The sequence below is a fragment of the Pristiophorus japonicus genome, chromosome 16 (genome assembly GCF_044704955.1).
Source record: "Pristiophorus japonicus isolate sPriJap1 chromosome 16, sPriJap1.hap1, whole genome shotgun sequence".
NCBI lineage: Eukaryota > Metazoa > Chordata > Chondrichthyes > Pristiophoridae > Pristiophorus > Pristiophorus japonicus.
This window is the reverse complement of record NC_091992.1, coordinates 39,263,626-39,286,941: the sequence shown is the minus strand read 5'-3', so window position 1 is coordinate 39,286,941 and position 23,316 is coordinate 39,263,626. Positions and strand designations below refer to the sequence as shown.

At 43.9% G+C, this 23,316-nt stretch overlaps 1 protein-coding gene across 4 annotated transcripts in view; it reads right to left on the bottom strand.

Moving 5' to 3' along the window:
• Positions 1-23,316, bottom strand: part of LOC139226454 (RIMS-binding protein 2-like) — a 267,359-nt gene that overhangs the window by 110,697 nt on the left and 133,346 nt on the right. For 3 of the 4 annotated variants that reach the window (XM_070857232.1, XM_070857233.1, XM_070857235.1), the window contains exons 6-8: positions 18,055-18,198; positions 4,348-4,431; positions 75-164 (exon numbers count right to left, since the gene is read on the bottom strand). In XM_070857232.1, coding sequence (XP_070713333.1) covers positions 75-164; positions 4,348-4,431; positions 18,055-18,198 — 318 coding nt within the window. The remainder of the gene's footprint in view (positions 1-74; positions 165-4,347; positions 4,432-18,054; positions 18,199-23,316) is intronic. The other variant, XM_070857234.1, reaches the window with a different exon arrangement.

The following is a 23,316-nucleotide window of genomic DNA, read 5'->3' as shown; positions in this document are numbered from 1 at the left end:
ATGCCTTCCCCACTGGGATATGGCTGTGGAAAGGCAGTCTCAGTGCATTGAGGAGAGATGAAGTCCAGAATTACCTTTTCAGTCTCCTGTGCCTCTTGGCCGAGTCTAATGGTCTCTTCAGTTAGCCGTGCATTCTCACTCCAGATTTGTTTCAGTTCATTCTCCTGCGAGTAAAAGCATATGCATTCTAACCAGCGCATGGCAGAGTGTACCATTTCAGGCTGTGCTTCAATATTTCAATCTGAATCCATCCACTGACTCTCAATGGCTCCACATATTCCAGCAGATGGCAGTAACCCTTTCCTACTCTTTCTATTGCAATAATAATTTTCTGAAATCAGAGTACAAAAGCCTTGTACTATAGAAGAATAAGAGACAGATAATCTTTGCTGGAGATAGATCCTATGATTATATTACTGTGCATAATAACCTCAATACAAGGGACAAAATAACAGGGGTTGGCAACAGTGTTGCTGGACATCAGGCTGGTGGTGTTCCAACACACCTCGTCTCAGAGGGGCAATACACCGGGCCTCAGAGCGGCAATACACGGGCCTCAGAGCGGCAACAACAACTACTTGTATTTATATAGGGCCTTTAACGTAGTAAAACATCCCAAGGAGCTTCATAGGAGTGTTATAAGACAAACACATAAATTTGACTCCGAGCCACATATGAAGAAATTACAGCAGATGATCAAATGCTTGGTCAAAGAGGTAGGGTTTAAGAAGCATCTTAAAGGAGGAAAGAGAGGTAGAGCGGCAGAGAGGTTTATGGAGAGAGTTCCAGAGCTTGGGGCTTAGGCAGCTGAAGGCGCACCCGCCAATGGTTGAGCAGTTATAATCAGGAATGCTCAAGAGGGCAGAATTAGAGGAGCGCAGACATCTTGGGGGGTTGTGAGGCTGAAGGAGATTACAGTGATTGGAAGGGGCGAGGCCATGGAGGGATTTGTAAACATGGATGAGAATTTTGAAATTGAGGTGTTGCTTAACCAGGAGCCAATGTTGGTCAGCGAGCACAGGGGTGATAGGTGAGCGGGACTTGGAGCAAGTTAGGACACGGGCTGCCGAGTTTTGGATGACCTCACGTTTACGTAGGGTAGAATGTGGGAGGCCAGCCAGGAGGGCGTTGGAGTAGTCAAGTCTCGAGGTAACAAAGACATGGATGAGGGTTTCAGCAGCAGATGAGTTGAGGCAGGGGCAGAGATGGGCAATGTTACGGAGGTGGAAATAGGCGGTTTTAGTTATGTCGCGGATATGTGGCATGAAGCTCATTTCTGGGTCAGATATGACACCTAGGTTGTGAACGGTCTGGTTTAGACTCAGACAGATGTTAGGGAAAGGGATGGAGTCGGTGGCTAGGGAACGCAGTTTGTGGCGGGGACCAAAGACATAGGGCCAAAAATGACAGCCTTGCGGGTATGTACGATGTGCGCATGCACCCAAAAAGACCTGGCAAATGCCGGTTCTCGGGGCGCAATGCACATGCGCCGAGAACCGGCTTTTCTGATCTGTCAAAAATTCTTTGGACTGATCCAATGCATCCTCGCAGGAAGGACATCCACGGGGCAGAGATTGAGTTATTTGCCCAACTCTTGCCCAGCGAACATCCTTCAAACTCTTACGCTTGGTGAAAGCAGGCGTTTAGCCTACTTTTACTAGCGTAAGAATTTTAAAACAATAGAAAAATTACATTTAATCACTCATTTTTATATTAAAAACCCTGGCCATTAAGGTAAGTTTATTTTTAGCCCTATTAAAACACATTAAAAAAAAAAATTTTAAATACTTTTTTTTCTAAAACATTTCAATTTCAATTAATTTTAAATATGTGGGTTTAAAAAAAAATTATTGTGTTATGTTTCTTGTTTTGAAGTGCATTTTCATTGATAGTAATGGGAGCTCGTATAAACATAGTGTTTGGTGGTCTAGCTCCACGTGATTCCAGGTTACGAATACGTACCTGGAAGACATGTTCCTGTACGCTGCACAGCGAATGGAGGCCACTGACCGGAATTGCATATTCCTCCAGGACCACCAGGTACTTTCGTAAATTTTTTTCGGCTTGGAGGCATTCGTCCGAAAGAAGCCTCCGACTGCAGTTTTCTCCTCAATGGCTTTGGTCTTCCCAATATTTAATTGGAAAACATTTCTGCTCATCCAGTACAGGATGTCGGACAAGCAGCCTGACAATTTCGAGTCCATTTAGAGGACCAGGGTCAAGAGAAGTGGTGGTGAGGGAGAGCTGAGTTTCATTAGCATACAGGTGGAAACTGACGCCATGTTTTCATAAGAACATAAGAAATAGGAGCAGGAGTAGGCCCCTTGAGACTGCTCCGCCATTCAATAAGATCACGACTGATAATCGACCTCAACTCCACTTTCCTGCCCGATCTCCATATCCCTTTACTCCCCTAGACTCCAAAAATCTATCTATCTCAGCCTTGAATATATTCAGAGACTCAGCGTCCACAGCCCTTTGGGGCAGTGAATTCCAAAGATTCACAACTGTCTGAGTCAAGAAATTCCTCCTCATCGCTATCTTAAATGGCCTACCCCTTATCCTGAGACTGTGCCCCATAGTTCTAGACACTCTAGCCAGGGGAAACAATCTCTCAGCATCTACCCTGTCAATCCCCTTCAGAATTTCGTATATTTCAATGAGATCACCTCTCATTCTTCTAAACTCCAGAGTATAGGCCCATTCTACACAATCTCTCATAAGCCAGCCCTCTCATCCCAGGAATCAATCTTGTGAACCTCCGTTGTACTGCCTCCAATGCACGTATATCCTTTCTTAGATAAGGAGACCAAAACTGTGCACAGTACTCTAGGTGTGGTCTCACCAAGCCCCTGTACAATTGTAGCAAGACTTCCTTACTCTTATACTCCAACCCCCTTGCAATAAAGGACAACATGTCATTTGCCTTCCTTATTGCTTGCTGTACATGCATGCTAGCTTTCTGTGTTTCTTGCACAAGGACACCCAAATCTCTCTGAACATCAACATTTAAAAGTTTCTCACCATTTAAAAAATATTCTGTTTTTCTATTCTTCGTACCAAAGTGAACCACATTTCCCCACAGTATACTCCATTTGCCATATGACTACCCACTCACAGTCTATCTATATCCCTTTGCAGGCACTTTATGCTCTCCTCACAGCTTACTGTCTCCCACCTAGCTTTGTATCGTCAGAAAACTTGGATACATCCCTTCATCTAGGTTATTAATATAGATTGTAAATAGCTGAGGCCGCAACTACATACATAAAATACATATTTACTAAAGCCGAACAAAGGAATTCCTGGCAAGTCAGTGAACTTAAGTAATAATCTGGATTTGGTAATCACATGGCTCAAATTTGGAAAGTAATTCAGTGGCAGCTCTCAGCCATCTACACAAACTGAGCACCATCACTAACTGCAGAGCTAGCAACAGCACAGGGTTGTGTAAATACCTGGCTCACCTGATCATATCCCTAAACACACAGACATTTCCAATACTGGACAGCAACAGTTCAAGACAGCGATTTATTTAATTTCAATCTGATGAAACCTTTTTTATACAGGAATATTCCCAATCATGGACTGTTGTCTGTTAAAAGGTCTGTTCAGACTCAGGCGGCAAATAATGATGGTTTGAACATCTAATTGGAGTACAGATCCAGCCCAGGCACAGTGCAGTAACATCCCTACGCTCTGAGTGGGCAGAGGTTTAGTCGCTTGCCTTTTACCTATCAGACATGGATTCCGATCCTGCACAAAGAGATATAGTGCTGCCTTACACCACACAGCCACTATCAGGGGCAAAGGGCTCCTTGATTAAGGGGACAGTGCACAAGTGTGAACTCAGCAACAGCTCAATCTCCCACAGCTATCTCACCTGTTTTGGTTGGTCAGAGTGTAGCTTCAACACTGACATTTCAAAGAATGCTACTGCATGGAGATGAGAGTCCCAGACAAAGAAAAAACACTTAAATTGGAGTTTTCAGAGTGAAAATATGATCTTCAACGTACTTCTGTGTCACATTAGTTTCAGAAATCTTGCTCAAACATATTTGGAATAATCAAAAATACAATTTTTGTATACACATTGTGTACGTATATATGGTATCTACATACATGTGTTGCAACACATACATACTTCTATGAATTTTACAAATGCTACATATAAAATGTATGGATTATATGTGGTGTGTGTACATTTCTACGCAATGCTCATCTTGCACATTTTATATTGCATACACTTCATATTAAGCACTCACAGCACAGTGAGATATAGAAGAGTCTTGCCTATCCTTACACTGCTTCACATTTATACATTAAAATAGATGGGATCCCACATACCAGATCCTGACATATCCGCTGCCGTTTCTTTATCTCTTGCTCATAGCTTTCACATTCTTTCCGTTTTTTACATAATTCTGTTGCCTGGGAAGAATAAACAAAACCTGGTTGGGACTACTTTACAATCATAACCAGATGAAAATCTGGGGATGGCGATAGTGTTTTCTTTAAATCAGCATTTAAAATCTCTAATGACCAAGCAGTGAATATCCTCCTTGTGAGGGAGGTAATCAGGCCTCTTTCAGATTGGTTCCAAGATGGAGTTCAGAACAGTCTACCTCTGTGGCAGACTCAGTACCATGGTTCATGAGCCAGGCAGATCCACAGTTTTCCAGAACAATGTTGATGACTGACCAGCCAAACTGGTCCAATAATAGGACTTAGAATAGTGGGCCTGTCACTGGGGTTAGGATGCTTTCCACTCAGTTCTGATTTAAGATGATGCCTTAATGATGATGATCATCATAGGCGGTCCCTCGAATGAGGATGACTTGCTTCCACACCAAAAGGGATGAGTTCACAGATGTTTCAATGAAGGACTGATATTCCAGTCCTGAACTCCAATTGAAGGGGTGGAAGATGCCTGTGCGTGGATTTTTTTAACCTGTGGTGGCTGTTGCACATCAGTCACCACACAGGCTTGACAGAGCTAGGCCTTTATCCAGTGGCAAGGATTAACCAGGATGACTGAAGACCTTAATAATAAGGTGGTTCTAGTTGTACAAGCAGCAGAAAGCTTACCAAATGCTCTGTACTGGTAAACTGCATAGTTTAGGCTGGCTAAACTCCAGCTGTACCCTTGCATACACTTGGGAGGGATGGGGGCGAGGATCCTAAGTCTTAGATCTGCCGACCAGCACGTAAGCTCTCTGGTCTAAGGATAATAGAGTGCGTCTCTATGGGGAGAGTGTGTGGATTCAAACTGATGGTCTACTTATATAGCTTGGTGCATAAACTCTGAACATGGTGATGGGTTTCCACACAGGTCAGACACCCAGCTAACAAAAACTGCAAAATACCTCCACATCATGAGTTACAGAAACAAAGTGCAAACATTCAATAATTTTTTTAAAATTACATTTTAGAAATATCCAAACAGCACACTTAAAATCCACAATCTGGTCTAAAACTGGACAGGAGGAGCCCGTTATGAGTGTAACAGCACCAAGTTTGGGAGGCTATTCCTGACACTTTGTGTGGGAGCAGCACCTTGAGCAGTAAGTATTTATAGGCCTGGTATTATAGTACTTTTTCACATTATTGCTATCCCACTCTGACAATCCTTTACTGTATTTATTTACCACAGTCTGCTGTGGCAGTATCTGGATTGTGGCACCATTCAGACTGCACGTCAGAAAGTCAATGCTTAGCACTTGCCAATAAATCAGAGGAATTAAGGAACATACTTTTAGTTTGTATTGAAAGACCAAACTGAGTTTTAAAACATTAAGAATGGAGCCGGTTGACATATTTATCAATGACTTGTAAGTTTGAATCACTGGCCTATCTTGTTTCACTGACTTCCTCTCAGTAATACTTTCCAAACCCGATTCTGACCGGGATTACCCAGGAGCAACTCAAAGCTACAAGGATACAAACTGAGTTGCATACAATGAATGACAGCACTGGGATCTTGATAATTTATTTTGTCATGTCTTCCAAGTATTCAGGAGAATTTATAAATTCCTTCCAGTTTCACCCTGCAACCATTGCAAAGTGAACCAAGTGCTGAGTACCAAGGATTTGGACACCATCTCTGAAACTGGCTATGTACTTGGGACACAATTATACAGTCAGGGTAAATCCATACTCTTCAACATTTCAAATCCTGGATCATGTCTCCAATGAATATGTTCTTAAGCAAAAATAAGTTCGGTCTGAGTCACTCATCTTTCATTCTTGTGGTGAAATCGAGCTGTTAGATTGGAATGAATGTGGTCAAGCAGACATAATTTTGACGGGGATTATCCAGGAGCATCTCAAAGCTGCAAGAATACAAACTGAGTTACATGCAATTAATGACAGCACTGAGATCCGGAGAAAGAACTCCAGAAACAGTACACATCTTGTCAGCAATCTTCCAACAGTGTACATTTCCCGTAAGCCAAACTTGTACAGGCAGTTTTCAGTCAGTTTATAAGTATTCCAAAATGTGGGTGCCAGGACTGGTTTACAACATGCCAAAAGTCTTGTTTGTGGTCAAGCATTGCGTTCTGGCTGCAGAAGTAAGCATTTATTTTCTGGAATGAGTACGAGCTGACAATACTCAACATAGAAAATAACCAATATTGACCTGTTAAGATAACCTCACATGCCTTAAACATTGAGTTCATTTGCTGAACTTTTCCCCATTCAAAAGGAGCCCAATATATATCAGTAGCATCTTCCACCTGTCTGGAAGAAGCTGCTGAATCCCTTTTGAGGATGCCTGTTCATTAGGCCCCCTATTGGTTAATTCAACACCAACTCCCTTCTAACTTGGTCTGTTACCACCCTACTATACACGTAATTCCCAGCATAGGCAAACCAAGAGATCAATAGGCAGATGCTCTCAGACAATTAGATCTATGCTTCAATAGGCAACTCACTGCAATGCAACAGTTTGTACTGGGCTTCCAATAAGCAGTCTTCATAAGACACATGAAACATGGAAAAAAGGCCACCAAGCACATTAACTGGGTGTTTTGCTGTGGAAATTATTACTTACTAACAGGACCTGTTAAATGCAGAATCAGCAACATCACAACTCCAGCTAGGTTGGAAAACAGAAATGGGAAACAGAGGCGGCATAGCCCCACAACTCTACCAGAACTGCCAATTTTACAAGGTGTCTACATCTCCCTCCCCTTCCACTCCCGGCTTTTCTCAATACCCTGGCAACATGTTGTATACGAAAGATGTTGTGGGCTCACCATCCAGTCTCATCGCTGTACCTGTCTGATATTCCATAAGTGTGCTGTACAGAGAAATGTATAAATCTCTTACATTCATTTCAAAGACTGTCTGTACAATTCATGTTAAATTTACCACTCTATACATGTCCTGTACTTCGACCCTTTTTAAAAATAGTAGAATTGTTAGCTATTTTCTAAGCCTCACTAGTACGACTAATTAATGTATTTGACTCTGATGTAGCCGGCTGCATTAAGGACTTCTACTCTGATCATAAGACTGTCTTCAAAATATAAAATAAAACATATGCGCACTGATGCAAGTGATATGCTGCTAGTATAGATTCTGATTTAACATCACATAACCATCATAAAACAACAGTATACTCAAGTCCGTTCTCCAATTTTTAGAGTGATTGTCTGTTGCCTCGTCCTCTGCGCCAGAGCAATTCCCCACATCCTGAATGGGCTCCTGCTCACAGCCCAAAAATCTATCACAACTTCTTCTGCTGCATGTCAGTATCCAAATAGAACCCTCAATTACAAGATTGTGCTGTCAATCTCTGAACTGCTGCAGACTCCCACTAAGTATGAGTACACTGGTAATTTCTCCAGTTTAGATTTTGTCTGTCCCTAAAGCAATTCACAAACTATTCCATTCTCGCTATTTCATTCAGGAAAAAGATATCAGTGCTGATCCATGGAAGACTTTTAGCATATATATCAGACTTCCTTGTAGCTTCTCTGACTGTGTTTGATTATTTAATTTAATTCACTTCATCGAACACAGCTAATTCAGAGACTAGGGTCCTGAACTTAAGGAAAGGTAACTTCGATGGTATGAAACATGAATTGGCTAGAATAGACAGGCGAATGATATTAAAGGGCTGACGGTGGATAGGCAATGGAACACATTTAAATATGAATGAACTTCAACAATTGTACATCCCTGACTGGAGTAAAAATAAAACGGGGAAGGTGGCTCAACCGTGGCTAACAAAGGAAATTAGGGATAGTGTTAAATCCAAGGAAGAGGCATAGAAATTGGCCAGAAAAAGCAGCAAACCTGAGGACTGGGAGAAATTTAGAATCCAGCAGAGGAGGGGGAAAATAGAGTATGCGAGAAAGCTCGCTGGGAACATAAAAACTGACTGAAAAGCTTCTATAGATGTGTGAAGAGAAAGAGATTAGTGAAGACAAACGTAGGTCCCTTGCAGTCAGAATCAGGTGAATTTATAATGGGGAACAGAGAAATGGCAGACCAATTGAACAAATACTTTGGTTCTGTCTTCACGAAGGAAGACACGAATAACCTTCCGGAAATACTAGGGGATAGAGGATCTAGCGAGAAGGAAGAACTGAAGGAAATCCTTATTAGGCGGGAAATTGTATTAAGGAAATTGATGGGATTGAAGGCCGATAAAACCCCAGGGCCTGATAGTCTGCATCCCAGAGTACTTAAGGAAGTGGCCCTAGAAATAGTGGATGCATGGGTGATCATTTTCCAACAGTCTATCGACTCTGGATCAGTTCCTATGGACTGGAGGGTAGCTAATATATCACCACTTTTTAAAAAAGGAGGGAGAGAGAAAACGGGGAATTATAGGCCGGTTAGCCTGACATCAGTAGTGGGGAAAATGTTGGAATCAATTATTAAAGATGTAAAAGCAGCGCATTTGGAAAGCAGTGAGAGGATCAGTCCAAGACAGCATGGATTTATGAAAGGGAAATCATTCTTGGCAAATCTTCTAGAATTTTTTGAGTATGTAACTAGTAGAGTGGACAAGGGAAAACCAGTGGATGTGGTATATTTGGACTTTCAAAAAGCTTTTGACAAGGTCCGACGCAAGAGATTGTTGTGCAAAATTAAAGCACGTGGTATTGGGGGTAATGTATTGACGTGGATAGAGAACTCGTTGGCAGACAGGAAGCAGAGAGTCAGGATAAACAGGTCCTTTTCAGAATGGCAGGCAATGACTAGTGGGATGCTGCAGGACTCAGTGCTGGGACCCCAGCAATTACAATATACATCAATGATTTAGATGAAGGAATGGAGTGTAATATCTCCAAGGTTGCAGATGACACTAAGCTGGGTGGCGGTGTGAGCTGTGAGGAGGACGCTAAGAGGCTGCAGGGTGACTTGGACAGGTTAGGTGAATGGGCAAATGCATGGCAGATGCAGTATAATGTGGATAGGTGTGAGGTTATCCACTGTGGTGGCAAAAACATGAAGGCAGATTATCTGAATGGCGGCAGATTAGGAAAATGGGAGGTGCAACGAGACCTGGGTGTCATGGTACATCAGTCATTGAAAGTTAGCATGCAGGTACAGCAGGCGGTGAAGAAGGCAAATGGCATGTTGGCCTTCACAGCGAGAGGATTTGAGTATAGGAGCAGGGAGGTCTTACTGCGGCTGTACAGGGCCTTGGTGAGGCCTCACCTGGAATATTGTGTTCAGTTTTGGTCTCCTAATCTGAGGAAAGACGTTCTTGCTATTGAGGGAGTGCAGCGAAGGTTCACCAGACTGATTCCCGGGATGGCAGGACTGACATATGAGGAGAGACTGGATCAACTGGGCCTACATTCACTGGAGTTTAGAAGAATGAGAGGGGATCTCATAGAAACGTATAAAATTCTGACGGGACTCGACAGGTTAGATGCAGGAAGAATGTTCTCGATGTTGGGGAAGTCCAGAACCAAGGGTCACAGTCTAAGGATAAGGGGTAAGCCATTTAGGACTGCAATGAGGAGAAACTTCCTGACTTAGAAAATTGTGAATCTGTGGAACTCTCTGCCGCAGAGAGTTGTTGATGCCAGTTCGTTAGATATATTCAAGAGGGAGTTAGATACGGCCCTTATGGCTAAAGGGATCAAGGGGTATGGCGAGAAAGCAGGAAAGCGGTACTGAGGTGAATGATCAGCCATGATCTTATTGAATGGTGGTGCAGGCTCGAAGGGCCGAATGGCCTACTCCTGCACCTATTTTCTATGTTTCTATGTTTGAAGCCAGTGTGACCATCCCACATTCTCTATGTTATAGGGTTGGATTCTGGCCCAGAGTATCAGACATCATGGGAGTTGAAAGGGAAGCCCACAGTTGTACGAGGTGCTGGCAGGTCTGACAGTTTCAAGAGCCTAATCTGAGACCTTAGTTCACAACTCTGGTAACAAATTCTCATTTCCCAGTACGGTACCTGTCCACGGTGCTGAAATGCTTAGCTTCACAGGTATGAAGATCTGAAACTGTGAGCAAACTGCAACTTACATTAAGATAGTTTACAAAGTGAGTACCAGATCCAAGCATGGAGTAGGAATAAAGTTGGGCATGGGACAGAAGGCCCCATCAGAGGTAAGTTGTTGAATATGGAACAGCAGTAGAAAGGTGCAAGGGTCCCAGAAGCGAATTCGAGAGAGAAGCCTGAAGGTTCTGAAACTAGTGGTGGAGTGGAATAGACTAGAGTCAGTAACTTGGTGCGCTCCATGAACTCGCTTCCAACACAAATTATAGTAGGTTTGTACATCAACACCCAGCCCTTTGTACAAAATAAGAGCTTGCAAAATAAGTTTTAAGTATAAAACACCTTCTGCTCATTCAAACCCTTAAGTTTAATCAGTTCTGGCGTAATTTTCTCAGTAGAAAATTCAAATTCCAAATGAACAAAGTATTCCCAACTGATTATCCTGGGAACAGAGAGATGTAACAAGGTAGCTAGCAGCTAAGCCCTCAGCAGGAGGCACAAAGACCCTAATCTAGTGAAGCTTGTGAGGTGACAGTATCATTGAAATGTTGCATTCCAGCACCAAATGGACAAACCATTTCCATTTGGAACTACAAGAATCAAGTTTTCTTCGACGGAGGAGTACTTCAACCAGCAAACGTAGGAAGCAATTTTCTCAAGCTGGTCGTTTTGAGCTCCTGACGGTCCGCGTTACGGAATTGGAGCTGAGGGTGGATTCACTCTGGAGCATCCACGATGCTGAGAATGACGTGAGTATTACGTGTAGTGAGTTGGTCTTACCACAGGAGAAGGGTCCACAGCCAGATAGGGAATGGAAGACCAGCAGGAAGAGCAGTGCAAGGAAGGTAGTGCAGGGGTCCCCTGTGGTCATCCCCCTGCAAAACAGATACACCGTTTTGAGTACTGTTGGGGAGGGATGACTCATCGGGGGAGGGCAGCAACAGACAAGTTCATGGCACCGTGGCTGGCGCTGCTGCACAGGAGGGCAAGAAAAAGAGTGGGAGCGCAATAGTGATAGGGGATTCAATTGTGATGGGAATAGATAGGCGTTTCTGCGGCCGCAACCGAGACTCCAGGATGGTATGTTGCCTCCCTGGTGCAAGGGTCAAGGATGTCTCGGAGCGGGTGCAGGACATTCTGAAATGGGAGGGAGAACAGCCAGTTGTCGTGGTGCACATTGGTACCAACGACATAGGTAAAAAAAGGGATGAGGTCCTACGAAACGAATTTAAGGAGCTAGGAGCTAAATTAAAAAGTAGGACCTCAAAAGTAGTAATCTCGGGATTGCTACCAGTGCCACGTGCTAGTCAGAGTAGGAATCGCAGGATAGCGCAGATGAATACGTGGCTTGAGCAGTGGTGCAGCAGGGAGGGATTCAAATTCCTGGGGCATTGGAACCGGTTCTGGGGAAGGTGGGACCAGTACAAACCGGACGGTCTGCACCTGGGCAGGACCGGAACCAATGTCCTAGGGGGACTGTTTGCTAGTGCTGTTCGGGAGGAGTTAAACTAATATGGCAGGGGGATGGGAACCAATGCAGGGAGAAAGAGGGAGACAAAAGGGAGGCAGAGGCAGGAGACGGAGGGAAGATGGGGGGGGGGGGGGGGGCGGAGAGGCCCGGGGCGGGGAACAGGAAGGGCCACTGTGCGGCAGAATTCTAAAAGGACAAAGGGTGTTAAAAAAACAAGCCTGAAGGCTTTGTGTCTTAATGCAAGGAGTATCCGCAATAAGGTGGATGAATTAACTGTGCAAATAGATGTTAACAAATATGATGTGATTGGGATTACGGAGACGTGGCTCCAGGATGATCAGGGCTGGGAACTCAACATCCAGGGGTATTCAACATTCTGGAAGGATAGAATAAAAGGAAAAGGAGGTGGGGTAGCATTGCTGGTTAAAGAGGAGATTAATGCAATAGTTAGGAAAGACATTAGCTTGGATGATGTGGAATCTATATGGGTAGAGCTGCAGAACACCACAGGGCAAAAAACGTTAGTGGGAGTTGTGTACAGACCTCCAAACAGTAGTAGTGATGTTGGGGAGGGCATCAAACAGGAAATTAAGGGTGCATGCAATAAAGGTGCAGCAGTTATAATGGGTGACTTTAATATGCACATAGATTGGGCTAGCCAAACTGGAAGCAATATGGTGGAGGATGATTTCCTGGAGTGCATAAGGGATGGTTTTCTCGACCAATATGTCGAGGAACCAACTAGGGGGGAGGCCATCTTAGACTGGGTGTTGTGTAATGAGAGAGGACTAATTAGCAATCTCATTGTGCGAGGCCCCTTGGGGAAGAGTGACCATAATATGGTGGAATTCTGCATTAGGATGGAGAATGATACAGTTAATTCAGAGACCATGGTCCAGAACTTAAAGAAGAGTAACTTTGAAGGTATGAGGCGTGAATTGGCTAGGATAGATTGGCGAATGATACTTAAGGGGTTGACTGTGGATGGGCAATGGCAGACATTTAGAGACCGCATGGATGAATTACAACAGTTGTACATTCCTGTCTGGCGTAAAAATAAAAAAGGGAAGGTGGCTCAACCGTGGCTATCGAGTGAAATCAGGGATAGTATTAAAGCCAAGGAAGTGGCATACAAATTGGCCAGAAATAGCAGCGAACCTGGGGACGGGGAGAAATTTAGAACTCAGCAGAGGAGGACAAAGGGTTTGATTAGGGCAGGAAAATGGAGTACGAGAAGAAGCTTGCAGGGAACATTAAGACGGATTGCAAAAGTTTCTATAGGTATATAAAGAGAAAAAGGTTAGTAAAGACAAACATAGGTCCCCTGCAGTCAGAATCAGGGGAAGTCATAACGGGGAACAAAGAAATGGCAGACCAATTGAACAAGTACTTTGGTTCAGTATTCACTGAGGAGGACACAAACAACCTTCCGGATATAAAAGGAGTCAGAAGGTCTAGTAGGGAGGAGGAACTGAGGGAAATCTTTATTAGTCGGGAAATTGTGTTGGGGAAATTGATGGGATTGAAGGCCGATAAATCCCCAGGGCCTGATGGACTGCATCCCAGAGTACTTAAGGAGGTGGCCTTGGAAATAGCGGATGCATTGACAGTCATTTTCCAACATTCCATTGACTCTGGATCAGTTCCTATCGAGTGGAGGGTAGCCAATGTAATCCCACTTTTTAAAAAAGGAGGGAGAGAGAAAACAGGGAATTATAGACCGGACAGCCTGACCTCAGTAGTGGGTAAAATGATGGAATCAATTATTAAGGATGTCATAGCAGCGCATTTGGAAAATGGTGACATGATAGGTCCAAGTCAGCATGGATTTGTGAAGGGGAAATCATGCTTGACAAATCTTCTGGAATTTTTTGAGGATGTTTCCAGTAGAGTGGACAAAGGAGAACCAGTTGATGTGGTATATTTGGACTTTCAGAAGGCTTTCGACAAGGTCCCACACAAGAGATTAATGTGCAAAGTTAAAGCACATGGGATTGGGGGTAGTGTGCTGACGTGGATTGAGAACTGGTTGTCAGACAGGAAGCAAAGAGTAGGAGTAAATGGGTACTTTTCAGAATGGCAGGCAGTGACTAGTGGGGTACCGCAAGGTTCTGTGCTGGGGCCCCAGCTGTTTACATTGTACATTAATGATTTAGACGAGGGGATTAAATGTAGTATCTCCAAATTTGCGGATGACACTAAGTTGGGTGGCAGTGTGAGCTGCGAGGAGGATGCTATGAGGCTGCAGAGTGACTTGGATAGGTTAGGTGAGTGGGCAAATGCATGGCAGATGAAGTATAATGTGGATAAATGTGAGGTTATCCACTTTGGTGGTAAAAACAGAGAGACAGACTATTATCTGAATGGTGACAGATTAGGAAAAGAGAAGGTGCAATGAGACCTGGGTGTCATGGTACATCAGTCATTGAAGGTATGCAGGTACAGCAGGCGGTTAAGAAAGCAAATGGCATGTTGGCCTTCATAGCGAGGGCATTTGAGTACAGGGGCAGGGAGGTGTTGCTACAGTTGTACAGGGCCTTGGTGAGGCCACACCTGGAGTATTGTGTACAATTTTGGTCTCCTAACTTGAGGAAGGATATTCTTGCTATTGAGGGAGTGCAGCGAAGATTCACCAGACTGATTCCCGAGATGGTGGGACTGACCTATCAAGAAAGACTGGATCAACTGGGCTTGTATTCACTGGAGTTCAGAAGAATGAGAGGGGACCTCATAGAAACGTTTAAAATCCTGACGGTTTAGACAGGTTAGATGCAGGAAGAATGTTCCCAATGTTGGGGAAGTCCAGAACCAGGGGTCACAGTCAAAGGATAAGGGGTAAGCCATTTAGGACCGTGATGAGGAGAGACTTCTTCACCCAGAGAGTGGTGAACCTGTGGAATTCTCTGCCACAGAAAGTGGTTGGGGCCAATTCACTAAATATATTCAAAAGGGAGTTAGATGAAGTCCTTACTACTAGGGGATCAAGGGGTATGGCGAGAAAGCAGGAAGGGGGTACTGAAGTTTCATGCTCAGCCATGAACTCATTAAATGGCGGTGCAGGCTAGAAGGGCTGAATGGCCTGCTCCTGCACCTATTTTCTATGTTTCTATGTTTCTATGAGAGCTACATTATCAAGTGCTAGTGAAGATGGGACAGCTTTTGTGCCATACCTGTCCCTTCAGGTGTGTTAACAGAGTTGGCCTATACAAGATTCACAAATATCAATTGACAACAAATATCAAGTCTGAGAATCCAATTAAAAAATTCATGAATGCTGGTAATCTGAAATAAAAGCAGGAAATGCTAGAAGTGCACAGCGGGGTGACTGGCAGCTCAAAGAAAAAGAACAGATCAACACTTCAAGGACGCCCCTATGTCAGTTCTGAAAGAAAGAGAGATCATCACTTTAGGTGGGACTATTCATTGGGTCTGAGAGACAGGTTTTTTCCTGGGCAAGAGACTATAACTAAAATAGTTGGTTTCCTTTATCTGAAATTGTACGAGACAAAACTGGACGCTGACACAGGTGAGGCTTATTTCAAGATATTGGCATGCTGTGAAAGGCTATAGCCAATCGGTTCTGACTGCTGCAACAGAACCCCAACAATCTCTGTTCTAATGGGCCAGCAGGATGGTTCTGGATAAATTCACTTATCAAAGTTATTTCATGGCGGTTGAGATTGCTCCACAACACTTCTGAAAACATTCATGGTGTCACTCTCTACTCTGGCAAGGCATTAATTGTAAAACCCATGTGTTCTTTTCCACAGCTTGCCACATCTGGATGCTGACAAGGTGTGGCTGGGTCTCCCTTTGCTTATTTATGTACCAACTAACTGTGAAAATTCTGTAGATAACACATTCCTTCAAAACAATGCCTAGCCTAACTGTCACACTATGTCTGGTGTCACTATTCACATGAATATCAATGTGGGTCTTTGAGCTAATGCAGTTTATTTGAGGGTGGAAAGACTGGGAGAGATGTTGGACATGACTGTGCATGAGAGCAGGGATTGTTGAGCTGAATCTTTCTTCAATGAGCTGTTACTGAGCTCTCGTGCAGGCAACTATTGGACCCTTCCTGTTTCCGCGCTATAAAAGACTTGCATTTATGTGGCGCCTTTCATGACCACCGGACGTCTCAAAGCACTTTATAGCTAATGAAGTACTTTTGAAGTGTAGTCACTGTTGTAATGTGACGCTACTTATTCTCTACATCATCAGTGCCCTCTCCCTCATAATGTTGAAGGCCCTCCTTCAATGGTGGCTCTATATGTTGACCCCATTGCACAGCAAAGTTATGCAGCATACATTAAAACACTATCACTCTTTGTGAACTGTACTGCATGAGGCACTACCTGTTCAGGCATTGGAATAGTTGCTCGAGGGCTCCAGGGGTCTGCTTAATGAGGACTCTAGTTGAGTCATGGATCTGATTGTAATTCAGTTTGTCTGCCGGGCATGTGTTCCTCAGAGGATCATTAACTAAGTGTACAGTGGACAACCTTTCATCTGGCTGCCAGTCTCTCAGTTGCTGTGCAGGTGCAAAAAGTGGGGGAATTTAAAGGATTGCCAGAATATAAATGCATCATAGCAGCTGCCAGGAAAGCGAGCACAAACCTACTTGATATGCCACTGGTGATCACAAACTATTTTCACATTAATGGAGTGGATACCCTTGTAATTTGTGAAGGCAGTGGAGTCAGCTGAATGAGCTCACAGGGTGACATGGGTGCAGTAAATGACGTCCAGGACTTAGGGGACCCCTGCAGAGCCCTTGCTGCTTCCAGGTGTCCGTGGGGAATGTGATAAGAAGTGTTTCCTAAGACATCAACCACCTGGTTAATGCAAGCATGAACTGCAGACTGATCATTATTACTTATATCTACTGTGGCACCCTGGAAAGGGTTGGAGGTAAAAGAGTTCAGGGCTACAATGACTTTGACTGCAACAGGCAATGTTGTGCTAGCTGTGGCAATTGGTTGCAGGTGATACAACTCTGACAGCCTTAATGGGTACATTACTGCATTATAACAGTGACTTTACTCCAAAAATACTTCATTGACTGCAAAGCGTTGAGACGACCGGTGGTCATAAAAGATGCTATATAAATGCAAATTTTTCTTTCTTTCACAGCCTCCCTATGCATAGCTCCTCAGACAACTGCAGGCACGTTGTCCTGGGTCTATGCACTCTGTTGGAGGATAAGGTTTCTTACGAGCATGCCTCCTTCCTGGTGGTCTTCCTCCCGATGCCGCTCTATTTGCTTCTTCCTCCTGCTGCTGCTCTTGTTCACTTGCCAGAAGGACCCCATGAAGAAATAAGTGTGATGCCAAAAGTCTCTTAAAAACTCAAAACGTTCTACAGCAACTACTAGCATTTTGAAATCATCTAAGGTAAATTCAAAAAAGGTAGGCTAATGCAAGCAAAATGTCTCCCAAAATGTTCAACAGCTTTACCTGAGAACAGCTAATAATCCCATTAAATATCACTGGAAATTGCCGCCTCCCAACTTGTACCACCTATTGTTGGTGGACGGGAGCAGGAAGTGGCAGTAAACAATGCAGTCAGAGACAAAAATGGCGTTTGGGAGGTTCTAACTGCATCATCTGACTCTTATTAGTATATATACATGAGACATTAAAATTGCCCCCATAGAATTTAACAGACACAGGAGGCCTATCATACCCGCGCTGGCTCTCTAAAAGAGCTTTCTACTCCCCTGATTTTTTCCCAAAATCTTTAATGAAATGTTGGTGGCTGCTTCAATAATGTTGGGAAGAGGGAATCCAGGCAAGAGACAGTTCTGTTTAAATATCTGGGCAGAAGCCAGTCCATCTGCTGATGAAACCACCCAATTCATTATTATGAAAAATCAAGTAGAACAGGGCACATTAGCTCTATGTCATTGGAAGACACTGTTCAGACCTAATCTTATCTTGTCCCTTATGAGATAAAGTTTGTACTCCTGTTGTCCTAGTTGAATCAGGAATCTGTGCAGTTCCCGTTCCAGTGCTTCTAAGTCTGCACTGCATTCTACTCCAAGTTTTATGTCTGAGCTTCCCCTGAATTCTTGCAAAGTCAGTTCCCTCCTGATTTAACTCACCAGCTGCCTAACCTGCTTGCTGTCCTGATCTGAGCCCGTCACTCGAGTTTGTACAACAGATCCACTTGCCTCTGAAGTCCTGGAGAATTCTGTTGTCGCTTGCAGGGATAACCCTGGATGCACTAATGCTGGTCCAACTGTGGGCTGTCAAATAATTGAGAGATAAGTCAGTCAGTACATAGACCATTCTCTTCACAACACACTCTCTGTAAACTAGACAGATAACCACTGTGTTCAAACATTTCACCCACACACATGCTCATACAGGCCTTAAAACTTCTCATCCACAATAACTGATGCAATATGTTTTCCCTGCATCCTAACATGGTCTTCAATTGGGTATCTTTCTTCTCCCACGCATAAAATTAAAAAAATGCTGATGCCCTCTATGTGATACGTTTATTCTCAGCACTTAGAACATCCATTTTCTTTTAGAAAATACATAAATGTATTAAAATAACTAAAGTTTTTCCTTTTTCTGAAAGAAAGGAAAAGCTAAAACTGTTGGAGTGAATGAACTGACTTAATTGTAGACAAAAACACAGTAACTGTGAGTGTTCTGTGCACTTCACATAAAGGCACTACTTTAACTATTTACAAGATAAAAACAGTTAAGGCTTCAACTAGGTGGGTCATGCAGAGAAAAACACTGGCGCAGACTTTATGAGTCGAGTAACCTGTTTGTGCACTAGAACATTGTATGATTTTATAACTGAGGAACGCAAGGTAATGACAGACAGCAACATGGCTTGGAGTATCGATACACAAGTGTGTTGGTGAGTGAGGTGAGTGAGTTAATCACTGGGGCACCTATCTAGCCGAGGTGAGTGAGTGATTGAACCTCCTCCGCACCCGAGGTGAATGAGCGATTGTCAGGGAGGTCTCCTCCCACTTCTAGCGATACCATGTGAAGGGCAGGCATATTCCAACAGTGAAAGAATGTAAACCCCCCAGTCTTGGATCTTCCCAATGAATAGTTACAACTGGGCAATTTTCTTGTGTGCCCTCAGTCAACGAGCTGTGGGGGACTAGAGAGAGGGAGAAACTTTTGGACTCCTGGGTGGTTTGAGAAGGACTTTCAAGGTGACGAGGTATAGGGAGGGAGTTAGAAAGAGTAGAACTGAGGTGGCTGATAACTCTGCTACCAATGGTTGGGTTAAAAAAGGGATGCACAGAAGGTCAGTCAAAGGGAGGGAGCATTCTCCAAGAGATATCAGGCTGGAGGAGATGGCAGAAATAAGGTGGGTGATGCCATGGAGGGATTTAAAGATGAGAATAAAGACTTTGAATTTAGTGCAGGTGTTTCAGGAGAGCTGGGCGTGGAATTAGGAGGCAAGAACACATTTGAAGACTTTAGAAAGGAAAGAGAAATTGGAGATGAGGAGGCAGTTGAAGAGGACTGATATGTCAAGTTTTTTGTGTGTGGAGGGGGATGATGATGGATGTTTTGAAGGAAAAAGTGATGGTGTCAAAGAAAGGGAGAACAATTAACTACGGCAGTTAGCGTGGGGCTCAGAAATGGGAACTGAGTGGACAGTAGTTAGTGGGAAGTGAATAGAGAGTAAGAGGTCGGCCTCATGGATAGGCCGAGAGGAGAGATGGGTGAGAAAATGCAAAGAGACAAGGGTCCTGGGTTACAGTGGGTGAAATGCTTAGAATGTAAGAAATGGGAGGCTATAACAGAGGTTTGATCTTGGAAGCAAAGGAATCCATGAACTCTTCATATTGTGTGTTTGAGGTGAGGTTGGAAGAGGGATACGTGTTAAAGGCCGTTCTTGGTCATGGAAAAAAGAATGTTCGGGTTGTCCCAGGGTGGTCCTGGTGTAATAAGTAATTTAGACTGAGGAATGTAAAACATGTTAATGCTTGATGTAGTCAAGCCAGATCTGATGATTGATGATGGGTTGTTGTGCATTAGGTATGTTCAATTTTGAAAGCAAGACTTGCATTTATATAGCGCCGTTCATGACCACCAGACGGCCCAAAGCGCTGTACAGCCAATTAAGTACTATTTGAAGTGCAGTCACTGTTGTAATGTAGAAAACGTAGCAGCCAATCTGTGCACAGCAATCTCCTGCAAACAGCAATGCGATAATGACCAGATAATCTGTTTTAGTGATGTTGGTTGACACTAGGGATAACATCCTCTGCTCTGGGATCTTTTATGTCCACCTGAGAGAGCAGAAGGAACCCTCGGTTTAACGTCTCATCCAAAAGATGGCATCTCCAACAATGCAGCACTCCCTCAGCACTGCACTTGAGTGTCAGCATAGATTTTTGTGCTCAAGTTTCTGGAGTGGGACTTAAACCCACAACCTTCTACCCACTGAGCCATTGGCTGACACGTGTGTCCCTCTAACTTAACAAAATAAAAATAAGGGCTGTATTTAGAGGAGCCAGTAATATATTTGCAGACAACAGAGGTGTAGTGACAGGTGGAGACAAAATTGGGCAAATTGGGAATTTGAGAGTTAATATTTGAGGGAGATGGGGAAAGTGGTTTCCATGGATGGATGCTGGGATTGGAGGAAGATTGAGCAATATAGGTGGTAAGTGAGAAACAGTTGAGATTCCCTTTTCAGTGAGTGAGACATCATATGCAGAGAGGTGATGTCTGAGAAGGTATTGTATGAAAGGTGAGGTTGAGGGAAGACAAGATGATGAAGTCAGAGAAGAGGAAGCCAGGGGAGTTGAGATGTAGGATGAAATTGCTGAAGAGGTGTCACCACTCAGTGCAGAGGCCAAATGTAGAGAGAAAGGAGGACAAGGATCTTAAAAAAGGTATGAGAGATGGAAGAGGATCAAGTGCTCAAAGGGGGAGACAGTACTGATGGAGTAGGGGAGAAGCCAAAGTGAGATTTGGTGATGAGAGGCTTGCTGCTGCCACAGTGGTTTGGGTGAGGGTAGTGTGGATATCATTAAATGATTCCAATCATAATTTCTATTCCATATATTCAAATTACTGTGAAATAAAGCATCTTATTGATTTGTATCAAGCCTCATCTCACCAAGTGTTTGCTTGGTCTATCTTTGGACAAATTGAAGATGTATTTGCGTGAAGGACACACATATTCACGTCAAGTCAGAAGGGGCTACTAATGTTACACCTCTGGGCTACGCTCCCATGCAAATGAATACAAGATAGTGTGAGCCATCTCCCATAATTCAAACAGTTTAGGTTAGCAACTATGCCACTAATTCAAAATATATCTACGGCAGATCCAAATTTGTAGCACCTGTAGTATATGAGATGCCATATATAGGATGTGAAGGCACCGGAGGGACTGGAGTGCATCATCACGCCCGGCAACCAAATTTTAATTTGATTTTACGTTTTAAAGTTTAATTTGTTTTAATTGCCGGTGCTTTTAGTGTCCCCCCTCCCCTTTTATAGGGGGCACTGGAGGAAAAAATGTGATTTTCGTGCCCAAAAAAAACCAAAAAAAAAGAAAAACACAAAAAAAAACCACAAAAAAAGAAAAAAAAAAGGGGCCTTGTAAATGTCTCGTGTGTCATCCAGGTCGGGTGGCACCGATTAATGTTTTATGTTTTTCAGATAAACTCCAAAAAGAGTTATAGGATGTGAAAGCTGGAAATGGGCGCGAGTTTCAAGGTTTCACATTTTCAGAACCCCGTGGGAATTCTGCAGTGAAGCTTGTTCAAAGAAACGTGAGGCTGAGTATTTTGAACAGGAGGGCAAGATAAAAAAATGATGTCCATCTAGTATGCATTTTGTCCCGATTCAGAGATCATACTTCATATTGCATGCAGAGATTTATTTATTTATGTAACTGTGGTATTTCAGGGGAATACATTTATTTAGGGAAGGAAGAAGCAGTCAGAAATACTTCACTGTCTGTCAGCATCGCGAGACCTGAGCGGGCGCGGGAGTAGCGGCATAGTTGCTAACCTAAACTGTTTGAATCTGTTGCTTTTATGGGAGATGGCTCACACTATCTTGTATCCATTTTCATGAGAGCGTAGCCCAGAGGTGTAACAATAGTAGCCCCTTCTGACTTGACCTGAAATGTGTGTCCTTCACGCACATACTTTAACCTGTCCGAAGATAGACAAGCAAATAATTGCTGAGATTGGGAGGATCAGCCAGCATCGCGATACCTGAGCGGGCACGGGAGTACAAAGGGCGGCGGCAGATCGGGAGGAGCTACCTGCAGCAGCGACAACAGTAAGGGACAAAAAGTAAAATTAATCAAAATCGAAGTGTGACGTCACAGCCAAGCAGGTAAGTGATTGGTGAGTATTTTTCTTTTTTAAAACCTTGGGAATTGGTGTAAGTTAGGAGCTGCAATTAAATAGATAAGTGATACTTATTATCTAAAGAAAACTAATTAATTAAATCAGCTGTTTGCTGAGTAGCTGCTGGGTGTCTTTTGCTAAGGTTTAGAGTTTAGTTCTACTTGACAGTTGCCAGTCTAACTAGAGAGATGGCAAGGCAGCTCAGTCCCGTGGATTGCACCTCCTGTGGCATGTGGGAAGTCCTCGATGCTTCGCACAACTGGGACGACCATGTGTGCAGGAGGTGTCTCCAGCTGCACCAACTCGAGCTTCGCGTTTTGGAGCTTGAGCGGCGGCTGGAGTCACTGTGGTGCATCCGAGAGACTGAGAGCTACGTGGATAGCACATTTCTAGAGGTGGTCACCCCATAGCATAAGGCTGTGTTGGCAGATATGGATTGGGCGACCCCTGGACAGAAGAGGAGGACTAGGCAGGTAATGCAGGAGTCCCCTGAGTCCATCTCGCTTTCCAGTCGTTACTCTGTTCTGAGTACCGTTGGGGGTGATGGTGCCTTTGATGAGTGCGGCAAGAGCTAAATCCACAGCACCACGGTTGGCTCAGCTGCACGGGGGGGGAGGAAGAAGAATGGAAGAGCTATAGTGGTTGCGGATTCATTAATCAGGGGAACAGACAGGCGTTTCTGCAGCCGCAGACGTGACTCCAGGATGGTATGTTGCCTCCCTGGTGCCAGAGTCAAGGATGTCACTGAGTGGCTGCAGGGCATTCTGGGGGGAGAAGGTGAACAGCCAGAGATCGTGGTGCATATCGGGACCAATGACATAGGTAGAAAGAGGGATGAGGTCCTGCAGGCAGAGTTTAGGGAGCTAGGAGAGAGATTAAAAAGCAGAACCTCAAAGGTAGTAATCTCCGGATTACTGCCGGTGCCACGAGCTAGTGAGTACAGAAATAGGAGGAGAGAACAGATGAAATCATGGCTGGAGAGATGGTGCAGGAGGGAGTGCTTTA